Source organism: Moschus berezovskii, chromosome 8 (assembly GCF_049115385.1).
Source record: "Moschus berezovskii isolate FMDL1 chromosome 8, NW_MosBer_1.0, whole genome shotgun sequence".
In the NCBI taxonomy this organism is placed as follows: domain Eukaryota; kingdom Metazoa; phylum Chordata; class Mammalia; order Artiodactyla; family Moschidae; genus Moschus; species Moschus berezovskii.
The window spans coordinates 9,281,647-9,298,924 of NC_142467.1; the positions used below are offsets into that span (position 1 = coordinate 9,281,647).

General features: G+C 38.0%; 1 protein-coding gene and 1 pseudogene across 1 annotated transcript in view; both read left to right on the forward strand.

The window, feature by feature from the left end:
- Nucleotides 1-17,041, forward strand: part of SLCO6A1 (solute carrier organic anion transporter family member 6A1) — a 112,899-nt gene extending 95,858 nt beyond the window's left edge. The window contains exons 11-14 of the mRNA XM_055430376.2: nucleotides 3,561-3,625; nucleotides 6,033-6,170; nucleotides 15,173-15,319; nucleotides 16,905-17,041. Coding sequence (XP_055286351.2) covers nucleotides 3,561-3,625; nucleotides 6,033-6,170; nucleotides 15,173-15,319; nucleotides 16,905-16,915 — 361 coding nt within the window. The 3' untranslated portion in view covers nucleotides 16,916-17,041. The remainder of the gene's footprint in view (nucleotides 1-3,560; nucleotides 3,626-6,032; nucleotides 6,171-15,172; nucleotides 15,320-16,904) is intronic.
- LOC129559247 (elongation factor 1-alpha 1-like) lies at nucleotides 8,643-10,886 on the forward strand (annotated as a pseudogene).
- Nucleotides 17,042-17,278: the final 237 nt, after the last annotated feature.

Here is a 17,278-nt window from a genome sequence, read left to right on the forward strand (position 1 = left end):
TGTGATAATGAAAATACCAATAGAATTATTGAAGTGTAAAACCTGATTTTAAAGTTTTATTGGAAAAATAATAAGCAAGAGTGGTTTGGGAATCTGAAACAAAGAGGCACGAATAACAGAGGCTTATCCTCATAAGCAAAAATGCACCATAAAGCCTCAACACTGAAGCAGTATAGTACTGATTTATGAATAGAATGACATTAAGTTTAGAAATAGATCTCAACCCGTGTAGGAATTGAATACAACAAAAGTAAAATTCTAATTAAGTGCATCAAGGGAGTAGATGAGAGCAGGGTATAAACAAGCATGTCTCTCCAGTGTGTGATCTCTTTACAGCTTTCCAAAGCATATAATCATAATACAAACTCAACAAAATTTATTTTTTAAGAATACAATAATAGAGTCAAATACCTAAATTGTGAAGTCATTATCAAGTCATGGAAGTGATGTAGAATGAAATACTTTGCCGCAGGCCAGTGCTCTTTCAGAAGATCCCTAGAAAAGCTGAGGTAAATATATTAAAGGCACAAGGTGGCAGAGGACTAGAGGGATTAAAATTCCAGAGAGAGCAGGGCTTTTAGAGATGTAATTAGGATCTAAAACCGACCCTTAAAGTTTTTTAAGGGGCAGATCTAAAACTGACTTTTAAAGAACTGATGTTCTTGCCAGTTCTTGATGAGGGGTACTATTTCCCTAGTGGCTCAGCAGTAAAGAATCTGCCTACCAATGCAGGAGACACAGGTTCGATCTCTAGGTCAGGAAGATTCCCCTGGAGAAGGAAATGGCAACCCACTCCAGTATTCTTGATGGAGAATCCTGTGGAAAGAGGAGCCTTGTGTGCTACAGCCGAAGGGGTTGCAAAAGGATTGGACATAACTTGGCAACAAAACAATAACAAAGAAGGACAACATTCCTTTTCCTCTGGACAAATATGACCTGTCTGAAGCTGTGAGGCTTAAGTCTAAACAGAGAAGTATGAATTTTCAGTTCTCTCTCCATCAAGGTGCTCATGAAGAAAAATTAGTTCTTCATGTCTTTCCCTTCCATTCCTCATTATTTTAATATGTCTAAGTATTCCTCTCACCTGTGATAGGTACCATGGATTTAAGCTAGAAGGTGGATGAGCACTTTCAGGGAAAAAGGTGAATTGAAAGAGAATAGAAATGACCAGGTCCCTGCTTCTCTGATGGACTTTGGAGGGTTGTAAGACGGAAAAAAAAGTAGGTTCACTTATAAGTGTTTAAGTATAACATTAAAATATACTGCAAAGAAAATGTAGAAGAATGCTAGGAGAAAATTATGGGACAATCTTAATTAGTTCGGAGATTCAGAGAGGGTATCCTTAAAGAAATCACAGTTTAACTAAGTCCTACAAGGTGGGGGATGAGAATTTCACACAGTGGGAACAATATATGCAAAGACTCTGAGCTGAGTGCAAGAAACAGCTTCATAAGAGTGTTGTGTGATAGAATGTAAACAAAGAGGATGACAAAGGCCAAAGTTGTGAGGCGGCGTGCAATGAGACTGATGAGCCGTAGAAGGATCCTAGTGGGGCAATGAAATAATCAAAATTTTACCTTAAAAAAGCACTGTGGCTCTATGTAGAGAGTGGGCTGAAGGGGTTAAAAATGATTTGGGGGAGATAAGTAAGGAAATTGTTTCATTTTCTTCAGGCAAAAAAATACATGCTTGGAAAAGTTATTTTTTAAAATCACAGTATTTTATTATTGATTTGATGAAAGCAGGAAAGGATACTCTTTTTTAAGCATGCCTCATTCTAGATTTTGGGCTTGAAAGCTTCGTTGATGATGATTCTACTTCTTGTGATAGGGGGCATGAGAGGGATGCAACTATTGTGCAAGATAGGAACTGAAGTCTAGAACTTAAGAAAGATATGGGCTGAAAATATAAATTTAGAAGTTATCAGAGATATTGGAAACTGCCTGTTCCATTTTAGAAGAGTACTAATACATATGTTGTTTATTCCATGAAATTCTTAAACCATCTTATCACAGCCTTACCCCTTAGACAAAATAGCAAAAAAATTCACTTTACTTCCTTTATATGTCTTTAATGAATCTGCTCATAACAGTTGAATTATTTTTTATTTAAAAACATCATTATCCTTTAAGAATTGGTAAATTTGTTTTCATTTTCCTAGTAGTAAACATTTGAGAAAAGAGTATGTAATTTTACCAGGTTGATACAGGTGGAGTTATCTCACTTTTTACAAAAAAGTCATAAAATGCTGTCCAAATGCTGAATTTTAATACACCGAGTCATTTCTAGGTGACAATATTGGTCATATTTGTTTATTATTCAGCTTCCAGAACAAGGAAATAAAGGATGAGCATAGGATTTGTTTAAATACCCATTTAAATGTAGCTTTGATTTTTTTATTTTTGAAAATGTTCAAAGGTTGAGTACTTTTAGTTTATTTTCCAAACTACTAATATATGACATTATGCATTATGATTTCTTTTTAAAACAAATACTGGGTTTGACCCATACAAAGTACAGAGATCTTCATTCTTTATATATTTTTTTATAAAGTTATTTTTTCGTTTATTTAAACTTTTGAATAGTGAGGGTAAAATTAAGATTTCCAACAGAAAAGAAATGGCACTCTCCAATTAGAACAAGTAACTCACTGGAGAAGACTCTGATGCTGGGAAGGAGTGGGGGCGGGAGGAGAAGGGGACGACAGAGAATGAGATGGCTGGATGGCATCACCGACTCGATGGACATGAGTTTGAGTGAACTCCGGGAGTTGTTGATGGACAGGGAGGCCTGGCCTGCTGTGATTCATGGGGTCGCGGAGAGTCGGACACGACTGAGCGACTGAACTGAACTGAACTGAACTGAAGGCCGAATAAAGTGTCTATTTAAAATGTGGGCAGGGTATAAGGCATCCCAAAGTATAGAGCTTCAGGTCTCTTACCACCCCACACCCAAGGTGAACAAAGGTAGGAAGAGGAGAGACCTGTAGAGGGGACTGCGTTGCCTAGGGACCCAGTCAAGGTGGGAAACTCTTCAGGGAGGAAACCTGGGGCTGAAGACCTTGACGTCCCTTTCCTTTCTCACTCTGGAGCACGGCGTTGGCAGAACCCAATCGGTAGCCAGAGGCGAGAGAACCTCCTGATGTAGTCCATTCGAGTCAGATTCCCAAGGCAGAGAGCAAGGGAGAGAAAGGTAGAGAGTGAATCTCATGGGGATAAAAGGAAGATATCTGAGAAAACTGCCCCACAGAAAGAAAAATGAGAAGTAGGAAAGGTAGTGCTACACTTTTTTCCAGCAAAGACTGGAGCAGAGAGTTTGGGCCATAAATGCTTGCTCCTTGAGAAGTGCAAGAAGTTTTAAAGTTGGTTGGCAAAGGGCAGAATATGGGGAAATGGGAAGAGCTGTAATTAATTCAACCAGATTGAATCCTGTCAACTGGCTAAAGATTCTTAGTCAAATGGATGCACAGGGAAAAAAAAAAATTACCCCTGAACCTAGCAAGCATTCTCTACAGCTAATAATGATGCTTTTTTGATGATATCACTGCTATCTGCTTGCAGGATTGTGTCTGACAAACAGCGTCCTCTGGCCATGGGTATGACCTTTGTGATTTTGAGAATATGTGGTATGGATTTTTGGCAATTTATTATTAAATTGAATTGAATTGTTTCTCTTTTGATTTATATGTGTCAACATGTATATATAGAATTTCAAACAAATAATAATGATAATAGTGATAAACTGACACAAAACAAGTGAATAGGGGAGATGCTTTACAGAATTCAGGAGATAGTATAAAAAGATAATACTTAATGTAAATCCATCTTGTCATATAAAATGTGTATTTTAACTCAACTAGAAGAAAATCTTTTTGATCAGAAATGTATTCTTCAAGCTTATACAAATGGTTTGGTAAGCTGAAAACAAAGCACATATAAGCACAGAAACTGTATTTTACATTCTTACATGTTTGAGAAGTCATTAACCTAGATTAGTGCTTTAAGTTTTTTTCATTACAAAAGATACTGTATCTGATGTTTTAAAAGATTTACATACAAAGAACAAATTGATTGTTCTGATGGTGGTGCACTCTGTATTTCAGGCTTTTTTTAAAGTGCAAAAACTAGCTTTCAAATCCACATGGACTATATTAGGAGCTCTGATTCAAGAAGTTGATTTAAAATATCTGTGGGGTAAGGAAACAAGATTAGACTGGGTTGAAGACAAAGGCAGACAGTAATTAGAATCAAGAACGTAGAAAAATTTAAGTGTGGCTCTTACGGGGAATCTGAGAAATTCTTAGATCAGTATTCAGGGCTCAAAATAGATATTTCAATTGAGAAAAATTAGATCATATTTTAATGGTGGACAATGATCCACTGGATAAAGATAGATTCTGAATGGTAGAGGGAGCATAAGAAAGAGCAAGTGCACAGTTTCCTACCTCAGAAATGAAGCCAGTGAGGCTGGTGCATTTTTGAATGAGAGGGGGTGGGACAAGGTGAAGATCTTTTAGATATGACTAGCTCTAGCTATCAGAAAATTTAAGCATATGATAGATGTTACCTGATTTACATTTAAAAGATAACTTTCCTGCTGGAGAGAAGTATTTATAAAAGATAAACATGTTTGCTGAAGTCTTGCTGCTGCTGCTGCTAAGTCACTTCAGTCGTGTCCGACTCTGTGTGACCCCATAGACGGAAGCCCACCAGGCTCCCCCGTCCCTGGGATTCTCCAGGCAAGAACACTGAGTTATATTAAATTGGATTCTTGGGGTTGTAATGAAAAAGAGAAATCAACTTATCCAAGATATACTTGCAGTTAGTGTCACAAAGATTTATCATGGATTGGAAAAATCATGGTGGGAAATAGAAAAAAAAAAAATGAGTTAACAGGACTTATTTCACTTTGAGCAATTGTAGACAGTACCAGCACTCCCTGGGATTGGGAAATCTGGTGATGGGTAGCTTTCTTTGACAGGCATCCAAGTCATGATGCATGAGAACTCACAATTTCTTAAGCAAGAAGGTTAGTCATTAGATATGTTAGCCTGAGAACCTAGCTCTAATGTCTTTAGTATTTATTTATTTATTTACTTACTTATTTTTTTAAAGACTTCATTCACTTTTATCTGAAAGTGATACTGTTGCTGGGAAGATGTTTTCTCTGTGAGTATACAGAGATTTCCCTCAGGCAGCACACAAGTATGCCTCTAGATTTGGAGTCTTCTGAAGCTAGGGCTGCTACAAACATACCAAACCATTTGCTTTTTCAGTTATTTCTCTCAATGTCTTGACACATAACAGATAACACTGCATTTCAAAAACTAATTTTTTAGTCATTGAAAATTTCAGAATTTTAAATCTTTGGGAGATACATTGGATTCACAAAATCAGTATTTAGAATCTCTGTTTTAAATACTTCCTCCTAAATTTTTAATTCAGAAATTAACAAAAATGTTGAGACGTCAACTAGATCAGGGGTCCTCAACCCTTAGGCCACAGACCAGTGCGGTTTGGTGGCCTGTTAGGAACTGGGCCACACAGCAGGAGATGAGCAGCATGTGAGCAAGTGAAGTTTCTTTTGTATTTGCGGTCACACCCCATTGCTCGCCTGACCACCTGAGCTCTGCCTCCTGTGAGGTCAGCGGTGGCATAATAAATGGCATGTGCTTGAGTCATACCCCCATCCCCTGCCACCATCTGTGGGAGGACTGTCTTCCCCAAAACTGGCCCCTGATGCCAAAAAGGTTGCGGACCACTGAACTAAATAAGTGCACGTACACCATTCTAAGAAGATGAAAATCTGCAAGTTTTTTTTTTTAACATCTACAAGAATGAGGATTTTCAAAAACACATCAGTTGTGTTTCCAGTTTTTAACAATTCTATTAAAAAATAAATTCTTAGATAATTTAAAATGGTATGTCTAGTGTGAAGATGAAGTATGTAAGTTTAAGTTTGAGATAAAAATCATCCTGATGCCAGCCTACAGTGTTTTCATGGAGAATTTATCATCATTGCGTTTTTGATAGGGACTCTACCTGGACCAGTAATTTTTAAAATAATAAGAGAAACTTCTTGCATCTTTCGGGATACAGAGCGCTGTGGAAGCACTGGAAATTGTTGGATCTATTACAAGACAAAAATGGCCTACCTATTGGTAGCAGTATGTAAGTGATATCTATTGAAGTAAATGTCAAGAAGTAAAATTGTTTTTTAAAACTTATGGCTGTTTGGTGTAAGGTATAGTCATAATAAACTAAGAACAAGTGGATACTTTAATTATTAAAGAAACCTTATGTTATTGTATACAAAATATTTTAGAAACTAAATTACTATGGAATTTATGTAAGTATTTGAAATGCTGGATCACATATAAAGTTGTTTTCTGTTAATCTAATGCAATTAAACATCCAGTCCCTCTGTAGGACAGTGCAGATGTAGAACACTGCCATTGTCACAGAATGTTCTATGCACACCACTATTCCAGGGCAAAACTTATTCAAAAGGGGTCCAGGAACCCTGGGAGCCCACATTAAACTTTGTGTATATTTTGAAATCCTAAAATTCTGTTTGTACAGTTGTAAATCTGCTATGGGCTTCCCTGGTGGCTCAGAGGTTAAAGCACCTGCCCCCAATGCGGGAGACCCAGGTTTGATCCCTGGGTTGGGAAGATCCCCTGGAGAAGGAAATGGTAACCCACTCCAGTATTCTTGCCTGGAGAATCCCATGGATGGAGAAGCCTGGTAGGCTACAGTCCACGGGGTCGCAAAGAATCGGACAGGACTGAGCGACGGAACAGAACAGAATGGAAATCTGCTATAGAGGAAGACTGTGGCATTCATCAGATCCTCAAAAGTTTTATTGCTCAAAAAAGTTAGGAAAAATGTATTTTATCAGTCTGTCAGTTCTCTTTGGTAGCAAGGAAATTCATCAAGTAATTTCGTCAAGTTTGGGTTTTTTGGTAAAATTTTTATAGGAAATATAAAGAAAGAGAACATATTATAAATATATAGCTGAACACATTTTTATAAAGTGAGCATATGTATCATTAGCACTCAAATTAAGAAACACAGTGTATTAGAATTACTACATGAATTTAGTAAAGTTGCTTAATATACAATCAATACACGGAAATCATGTGCACAACCAAATACAGAAATAATCTAATAAATACAGTAACATTAAAAAATCAAGTACCCAGAAAAGTTTTGTTGAAAGTTGTATAAAGCCTCTATGTGGACAAATATAAAATTTATTTGTAGTAAGTCAAAACCTAAATAAATGAAATAAGTGCATCACGATTACAGATAGGAAGATTTAAAAATGCCACCTCTCCTAAATTAATTTATAGCCTTGGTATGATCATAGAATCCCAGAAGGAATTTTTTTAATTGACAAGGGAATTGAAATTCATATGAGAAGTCAAAGTGCTAAGATTTATCCAAACAATCTCAAAGAAGAAACAAAATTGAAAGGTATATGCCACCAGATATCAAAACCTACTATCAACTTGTAATAATCTATACAAAAGGGTGTTAGTGTGAGTGTCAGCACATTAAGCAATAGAACAGAGAATTCAGAAATAAACCCTCACTTGCACACTCATGTGATAACCACAAAGGAGTCACTAGGGGGGTGAAAAGGTGGTTTTTTAAATAAAGGGTAATAGATTACATCTCCATATCTGAAAAAATGTATCTTGATCCCTGCTTTACGTTATACACAAAAATCATTTCTAGATGCACTGAAGGTCTAAGTGTGAGAGATTAACAGAATATATTCACAACCTTGAAGTAGGAAAAGACTGCATAAAGAAGGATACAAAAAGCACAAGCTATAAAATTAATTAAAATTAATAAAACTGGATCATCCAAAGAAACAACTGAGAGACAGAAAAGACAACCACAGTGTTAAAGGACAGTGGAGAAAGTAAAAAGGTGACAAGGAACTAATGTCCAAGACATATTAAAAAACTCCCACAGAACAATGGTAAATAAAGGATATGTGACTTAATAGAAAAGTGAACAAAACACTGGAAAGAACTCTTTAGAAAAGTGGATAATCAAAGAGTCTTAAAACAATTTTTTGCAACGGGTTTGCCACAGGGATACAGGTGTCTTGAAAACCACAGCTCAGTTCAGTTCAGTTCAATCGCTCAGTCGTGTCCAACTCTTTACAACCCCATGAACTGCAGCACGCCAGGCGTCACTATCCATCACCAACTCCCGGAGTCCACCCAAACCCATATCCATCGAGTCGGTGATGCCATCCAACCATCTCATTCTCTGATGTCCCCTTCTCCTCCTGTCCTCAATCTTTCCCAGCATCAGGGTCTTTTCAAGTGAGTCAGCTCTTCGCATCAGGTGGCCAAAGTATTGGAGTTTCAGCTTCAACATCAGTTCTTCCAATGAACACCCAGGACTGATCTCATTTAGAATGGACTGGTTGGATCTCCTTGCAGTCCAAGGGACTCTCAAGAGTCTTCTCCAGCACCACAGTTCAAAAGCATCAATTCTTATGGTGCTCAGCTTTCTTCATAGTCCAACTCTCCCATCCATACATGACCACTGGAAAAACCATCGCCTTGACTAGACGGACCTTTTTTGACAAAGTAATGTCTCTGCTTTTTAATATGCTGTCTAGGTTGGTCATAGCTTTCCTTCCAAGGAGTAACAATAAACCTAAGCAAAAATGGGAAAAGAAAAGACCCACGTCAATGCTGACGTCATTAGGCACACAGATTCAGGGAGGTCTACCACGACTGGCCATCTGGTCTACAAATGTGGCGGGATCAACAAGAGAACAGTGGAAAAGTTCGAGAAGGAGGCTGCCAAGGTGGAAGGGCTCCTTCAAGTACGCCTGGGCCTTGGACAAACTGAAAGCGGATGTGAGCGTGGTGTCACCATTACTATCTCCCTTTGGAAATCTGAGACCAGCAAGTGCTGTATTACCGTCATTGATGCCCCCAGACACAGAAATTTCATCAAAAATGTGATTATAGGCATCTCCCAGGCTGACTGTGCTGTTCTGACTGTTGCTGCTAGGGCTGGTGAATTTGAAGCCGGCATCTCCAAAGAGCGGGCAGACCCATGGGCATGCCCTTCTGGCTTGCACTCTGGGTGTGAAACAACTAATTGTTGGAGTTAAAATGGATTCCACAAGCCACCCTACAGCCAGAAGAGATACAAGGAAACCGTTAAGGAAGTCAGTGCCTCAGTTCAGTTCAGTTCAGTCGCTCAGTCATGTCCGACTCTCCGCGACCCCATTAATCACAGCACGCCAGGCCTCCCTGTCCATCACTAACTCCCGAAGTACACTCAAACTCATGTCCACAGAGTCGGTGATGCCATCCAGCCATCTCATTCTCTGTCGTCCCCTTCTCCTCCCGCCCCCAACCTTTCCCAGCATCAGAGTCTTTTCCAGTGAGTCAACTCGTCGCATGAGGTGGCCAAAGTATTGCAGTTTCAGCCTTAGCATCAGTCCCTCCAATGAACATCCAGGATTGATCTCCTTTAGAATGGACTGGTTGGATCTCCTTGCAGTATAAGGGACTCTCAAGAGTCTTCTCCAACACCACAGTTCAAAAGCATCGATTCTTCGGCGATCAGCTTTCTTCACAGTCCAACTCTCACATCCATACATGACCACGGGAAAAACCATAGCCTTGACTAGACGGACCTTGGTTGGCAAAGTAATGTCTCTGCTTTTTAATATACTATCAAGGTTGGTCATAACTTTCCTTCCAAGGAGCAAGCGTCTTTTAATTTCATGGCTGCAATCAGCATCCGCAGTGATTTTGGAGCCCAAAAAAACAAAGTCTGACACTGTTTCCACTGTTTTCCCATCTATTTCCCATGAAGTGATGGGACCAGATGCCATGATCTTTGTTTTCTGAATGTTGAGCTTCAAGCCAACCTTTTCACTCTCCTCTTTCACTTTCATCAAGAGGCTTTTGAGTTCCTCTTCACTTTCTGCCATAAGGGTAGTGTCATCTGCATATCTGAGATTACTGATATTTCTCCCAGTGCCTACATTAAGAAAATTGGCTAAGCCCCAACACAGTAGCTTTTGTGCCAATTTCTGGCTGGAATGGTGACAGCATGCTGGAGCCAAGTGCTAACAGGCCATCATGGTTCAAGAGATGGAAAGTCACCCATAAGGATGGCAATGCCCGTGGAACCACCCTGCTTGTAACTCTGGATTGCATCCTGCCACCAACTCACCCAACAGACACTTGGTGTTTGCCCCTCCAGGATGTCTATAAAGTTGGTGGTATTGGTTCTGTCCCTGTGGATCGCGTGGAGACTGATGTTCTCACACCTGGCATGGTGGTCACCTTTGCTCCAGTCAATGTAACAACTGAAGTGAAGTGTGCAGAAGTGCACCATGAAGCACTGAGTGAAGCCCTTCCCGGGGCCAATGTGAGCTTCCACATCAAGAACGTGTCTGTCAAAGATGTTCGTTATGGCAGTGTGGCAGGTGACAGCAAAAATGACCCACCAGTGGAAGCCGCTGGCTTCACAGCTCAGCTGATTATTTTGAACCATCCAGGCCAGATCAGTGCAGTATATGACCTGTGCTGGACTGTCACAGAGCTCACGTTGCTTGCAAGTTTGCTGAGCTGAAGGAGAAGATTGATCATTGTTCTGGAAAAAGCTAGAAGATGGCCCTAAATCCTTGAAATCTGGCGATGCTGCTGTTATTGATATGGTTTCCGGCAAGCCCACATGTGTCAAGAGCTTCTCTGACTATCCTCCCCTGGGCCGTTTTGCTGTGTGTGACATGAGACAGACAGTCGCTGTGTCATCAAAGCAGTGGGCAAGAAGGCTGCTGGAGCTGGCGAGGTCACCATGTCTGCCCAGAAAGTTCAGAAGGCTGAATGAATATTATCCCCAATACCTGACACCCCAGTCTTAATCAGTGGTGGAAGAATGGTCTCAGAACTGTTTGTTTCAATTGACCATTTAAGTTTAATAGTAAGAGAATGGTTAATGATAACAATGCATCATAAAATCTTCAGAAGGAAAGGAGAATGTTTTGTGGACCATATGTTTTATGTTTTGTGTGTGGCAGTTTAAGTTATTAGTTCTTAAAATCAGTACTTTTTAATGAAAACAATTTGACCAAAAATCTGTCATGGAATTTGAGACCCATTAAAATAAAACCTTAATGAGAAACCTATGTCTTCTTTGGGTCAACACGGCAACACCCTGTAGTACTACTTTGGTAAAAGTTGCTCATAACCTGTTTCTAGTGAAACAATTTTTCTATTCATGGGTTTGGATTTCTAGGGTGGCACTTCAGATTTGTTAAGCCTGTGTTGCGAACTCATCCGTTTTAAGAACATCTTAAAAAGCATTGGTGCAACACTTGCTAGGTTAGCACAGATGAGTAAAGAGTAACTGTTTTATATGTAAGCTAGTTTGTAAAGTCAGATTCTATAGTATAAAAGCACCTGTTGCATTTAAAATTGTGTATGGTTATGTAAATAATGAGTAAATCTATGTTATTTAGTTTCCCAATTATCAGGCTGTGCATTCACGTTTATAATATTATTAAGTAGTTAATCTAAATCCTTATTGCCAAATTCAGACTTAAATTGAAGAAAGTAGGGAATACCACTAGACCATTCAGATATGACCTAAATCAAATCCCTTATGATTATACAGTGGAAGTGAGGAATAGATTTAAGGGACTAGATCTGATAGATAGAGTGCCTGATGAACTCTGGATGGAGGTTCGTGACATTGTACAGGAGACAGGGACCAAGACCATCCCCATGGAAAAGAAATGCAAAAAAGCAAAATGGCTATCTGAGGAGGCCTTACAAATAGCTGTGAAAAGAAGAGAAGCGAAAAGCAAAGGAGAAAAGGAAAGATATAAGCATCTGAATGCAGAGTTCCAAAGAATAGCAAGGAAAGATAAGAAAGCCTTCCTCAGCGATCAATGCAAAGAAATAGAGGAAAACAACAGAATAGGAAAAACAAGAGATCTTTTCAAGAAAATTAGAGATATCAAGGGAACATTTCATGCAAAGATGGGCTCGATAAAGGACAGAAATGGTATGGACCTAACAGAAGCAGAAGATATTAAGAAGAGGTGGCAAGAATACACAGAAGAACTGTACAAAAAAGATCTTCATGACCAAGATAATCACAATGGTGTGATCACTCACCTGGAACCAGACATCTTGGAATGTGAAGTCAAGTGGGCCTTAGAGAGCATCACACGAACAAAGCTAGTGGAGGTGATGGAATTCCAGTTGAGCTATTTCAAATCCTGAAAGATGATGCTGTGAGAGTGCTGCACTCAGTATGCCAGCAAATTTGGAAAACTCAGCAGTGACCACAGGACTGGAAAAGGTCAGTCTTCATTCCAATCCTAAAGAAAGGCAATGCCAAAGAATGCTCAAACTACCGCACAATTGCACTCATCTCACACGCTAGTAAGGTCATGCTCAAAATTCTCCAAGCCAGGCTTCAGCAATATGTGAACCATGAACTTCCAGATGTTCAAGCAGGTTTTAGAAAAGGCAGAGGCACCAGAGATCAAATTGCCAACATACACTGGATCAGAGAAAAAGCAAGAGAATTCCAGAAAAACATCTATTTCTGCTTCATTGACTATGCCAAAGCTTTTGACTGTGTGGATCACAATAAACTGTGGAACATTCTGAAAGAGATGGGAATACCAGACCACCTGACCTGCCTCTTGAGAAACCTGTATACAGGTCAGGAAGCAACAGTTAGAACCGGACATGGAACAACAGATTGGTTCCAAATAGGAAAAGGAGTACATCAAGGTTGTATATTGTCACCCTGTTTATTTAACTTATATGCAGAGTACATCATGAGGCACACTGGGCTGGAAGAAGCACAAGCTGGAATCAAGATTGCCGGGTGAAATATCAATAACCTCAGATATGCAGATGACACCACCCTTATGGCAGAAAGTGAAGAGGAACTCAAAGGCCTCTTGATGAAAGTGAAAGAGGAGAGTGAAAAGTTTGGCTTGAAGCTCAACATTCAGAAAACGAATGGCATCTGGTCCCATCACTTCATGGGAAATAGATGGGGAAACAGTGAAAACAGTGTCAGACTTCATTTTTTGGGGCTCGAAAATCACTGCAGATGCTGATTTCAGCCAGGAAATTAAAAGACGCTTACTCCTTGGAAGGAAAGTTATGACCAACCTAGATAGTATATTAAAAAGCAGAGACATTACTTTGCCAACAAAGGTCCGTCTAGTCAAGGCAATGGTTTTTCCCGTGGTCATGTATGGATGTGAGAGTTGGACTGTGAAGAAAGCTGATCACCGAAGAGTTGATGCTTTTGAACTGTGGTGTTGGAGAAGACTCTTGAGAGTCCCTTGGACTGCAAGGAGATCCAACCAGTCCATTCTAAAGGATATCAACCCTGGGTGTTCACTGGAAGTACTGATGCTAATGCTGAAACTCCAATACATTGGCTACCTCATGTGACGAGTTGACTCACTGGAAAAGAGTCTGATGCTGTGAGGGATTGGGGGTGGTAGGAGACGGGGACAACAGAGAATGAGATGGCTGGATGGCATCACCGACTCGATGGACATGAGTTTTAGTGAACTCCGGGAGTTAGTGATGGACAGGGAGGCCTGGCGTGCTGTGATTCATGGGATCGCAAAGAGTCGGACATGACTGAGTGACTGAACTGAACTGAATCTAAAATGTGAGGCTTAAACAGATGTTGGAAGCTAAATATATATATATAGTCATAACAGAATGGAATGGATAAATTGTGATAACTTCAGTAGTGGAATATTATGAAACGGTGAAATTTAAAAGCACACAATTTCATAAGATATGGATGAATCACATAAACATAATGTTGCAGGAAAGAAACTAGACACAAATGAATATGCACTGTATGACTCCACTTACAGAATTTTAACCTGCTATAATATTCTTCAAAGGCAAATAAAATTAAACTTTTGTTATCAGTGACTTTGAGGAAATATTAATAGGGTTTCTGGTGTGTTGGCAATGCTTAATTTTCTTCATCCAGATCCTGGTCACAGTATTTAGTTTGTGAAAAATGTATCAAGTGGTACTCTTTTTAAAAAAAATAAGATGCAGTTAGCCTGCAATTAACATAGGTGTTCATATGGTAATGCCTTGGGTGTTCCATGTGATGGCTTTTGATAATTGGGTGCACCTGTGCAAGCTGCATCCAAAACAAACTATAGAAATTTATCCTATGCCTTTTTCCAGTCAATTTTTCTTCTGCCCAGATAAACCCTTTTCATATTTCTATTACAACATGTTGGTTTAGCCTGTTCTAGAAATTATGCAAATGGAATAGAATATATGCTGGGGGCGAGGCAAATTTCACCTGTCTTGCTTAATGTTACACTTTTGGGAGATACATCCATGTTACTCTACGCAGTATTTTGTGCTTTTAAAACATTTCTGAATACCATTTCATTTTTGAATATGCTATAGTTTATTCATGCTCTTATTAATGGATATTTGGGCTGTTTGCCATGTTAGGCTGTTATAAATAAATGTTTGAAATGTATCATTACAAATGATATAGACTCATTAATGTTTCCTATTTTATCTTTGAAACCACTATAATTAATATTGTTGCTGTAAAATATTTTTTACTTTAACAGGGTCATTTACATAGAAATTTCAAGTACTTTTATATAATGCCTGTAATTTTCTGAAACTTGAAAAATGAAAATGAATTTAAGAACAAACATAGTCAATTAGTTTTTTAAAATGTTTCTGTTGGTGTTTAGAAAATTATATATATTTCAAAAGGAGTAAAGCTGCATGAAGTGACTTTAAAAGGTTCCAGTTTCCACTGATAATTAGTTTTGAAAGTAGAAATGTATTTTTATGTTTTAGAGTTAATACATTCTGTGAAATAGTAATACACTTTGCATTTGTCTTGGGCTATACATTTAAGAAATCTAAAAGGTTTTACAAACATTTAAACAAATTTTCCTTTAAGGAACTTGATGTAAGTTTATGACATTAATTACATTCTACAATTGGAAAATTGGTAACTTTAGAGATGAAATATATTCACCCTTTCTTTGGTAAATATCTTTCTTTCCATAAACATTTTGCTCTAAATAAATTGATGCATCCGATGACTGTATTTTTTTTTTTTTTCAAATTCAGGTTTTACTTGCAAAGTAGCTACTATTTTCTTCAATACTGTTGCATTGGGCCTATATAGAAATCTACAGCAAGAAAACAGTGATGTTTTGCCTACAGTTGTGAAGAATGTAAGAGTTAAAAAAATTGAAAGAGAAGAATCAACATTATGTAAGAATTACACATTTGTCAATCTATCAATGGGATATTATTGGATGTTAATAAAATTTAAAATAATTTAATATAACTACATATTTAATAAGTTCATGTGATCTTATAAGCTTTATTATTTTGAGTATAAAATAATAATATAGTCTGTGATTTGCACTTTTAAAAGATATCACACATATTTAATACTTTCAATAGAAAGGTCATACTTCGAAAGAAAAAGATGAAGTGGAAGTAGAAAATACACATAAGTTAATTGTGACTGTAGTGATGTCTTATATATTCATTATTGGTCTTTGGTTATATAGGATTGGGCTTCCTTGGTGGCTCAAATGGTAGGAATCTGCCTGCAATGAGGGAGTTGTTGTTCAGTTTCTAAACCATGTCTGACTCTTTGTGACCCCGTGGACTGCAGCACACCAGGCTTCCCTGTCCTTCACCATCTCCTGGAGCTTGCTCAAACTCATGTCCATTGAGTCGGTGATGTCATCCAACCATCTCGTCCTCTGTCAACCCCTTCTCCTCCTGCCCTCAGTCTTCCCCAGAAATGAGACCCCAGTTCAATCTCTGGATTGGGAACATCCCCTTGAGAAGGAAATGACAACCCCCTCCAGTAATCTTGCCTAGAGAATTCCATGGACAGAGGAGCCTGGAGGGCTAAACTCCATGGGGTTGCAAAGAGTCAGACACAACTGAGTGACTAACACTTGCACTTTTTTATGTAGAATTATTTAGGTTTCATGTAGTTTATTCTTGTTCCTTTTCATTTGGACTGTGCATATTTATAAATCATTTTCAAAATAAGACTAGATGTGCCAATCCAGATCATATAATAAATATTTACATGAAAGTCATATTTGCTCTCCAAAAGGAGACATTTCAAACTTTAAAAATTAACATTTTTCCTTTATTTGGTAATGGAAAGGTTTTCTCAGAAAATTTATCCAAGCAGTCAACTGGCCAGTTTGCAATACATATTTTCATGCTTCTTTAATATTAGTAGACATGGAATTCAATATGATCATATACTTCTCCCTTTTATTTAATATCTTGACTTGAATTTTATTGGTAAAGACTACTGATACCTCAATTGATATCCATTTTTTTGTCTTTATATTTAATTTTATGATTAATCATAATCATTTCACTTAAAGAAATGTTCAAATTTGAATGCAGAAAATGTGCCAACCATTTGTGGAGTTTTTCTTAAGCTTAAATGTGTTTCAATAGAAAAGTGTTGATATAATTATTTCATACATGATTTAATACCTATCTAAATTATATAGCAATTTTCCAACTATTAAAAAATAAAATTATTATGAAACAAAAACTTCTATACGATGTTTCTTTTGTTCTCTCGGGAGAATGGACAACTGACAACATTTCTCCTTTGTCTTTCTTATTAGTCAGTGACCCTGTGTGTGAGGGCAGCCATGGCCCTATGCACGGTCTTAGCGGGCAGAAGGAAATGTGAAACAGGGAGTGTTCCTATCTTCCTATACGTCTTTCTCCCTAGCTTTAACATGCATTTATGAAAATCTATAAACTTGCCTTTGTGTGAAACTTGACTGTTCTTTGTTTGAACCAGCAGGGTGGTAGAATATCTGAGGATCAGAATGTGAAAACAGGAACGTTTCCTTTAAAGATTCTACAAGATCTGTTGCTGTGCTACATTCAGAAAAGGAAAATCACATGCAATATTTGCAAAAGTAGTAGAAACGTAATCTGTGGTGATTTGTATTTTCATAATAAAGTACATTCTTATAAAGCGTTTCTCTTATGTTTTTAATGTATGAAGGATTTTAAACACCAATGTACAGTATAGGCTTTCCTAGAATTACAGGTTAATAATTGTAGGGTATTTATATTCTTTCTTAATATTCTATTGTCTGAAAATATTATTTGACAATTTGTGCAACGAGGAAATAAGATAAAATAATAATATTCTGATCCATTTTGAAG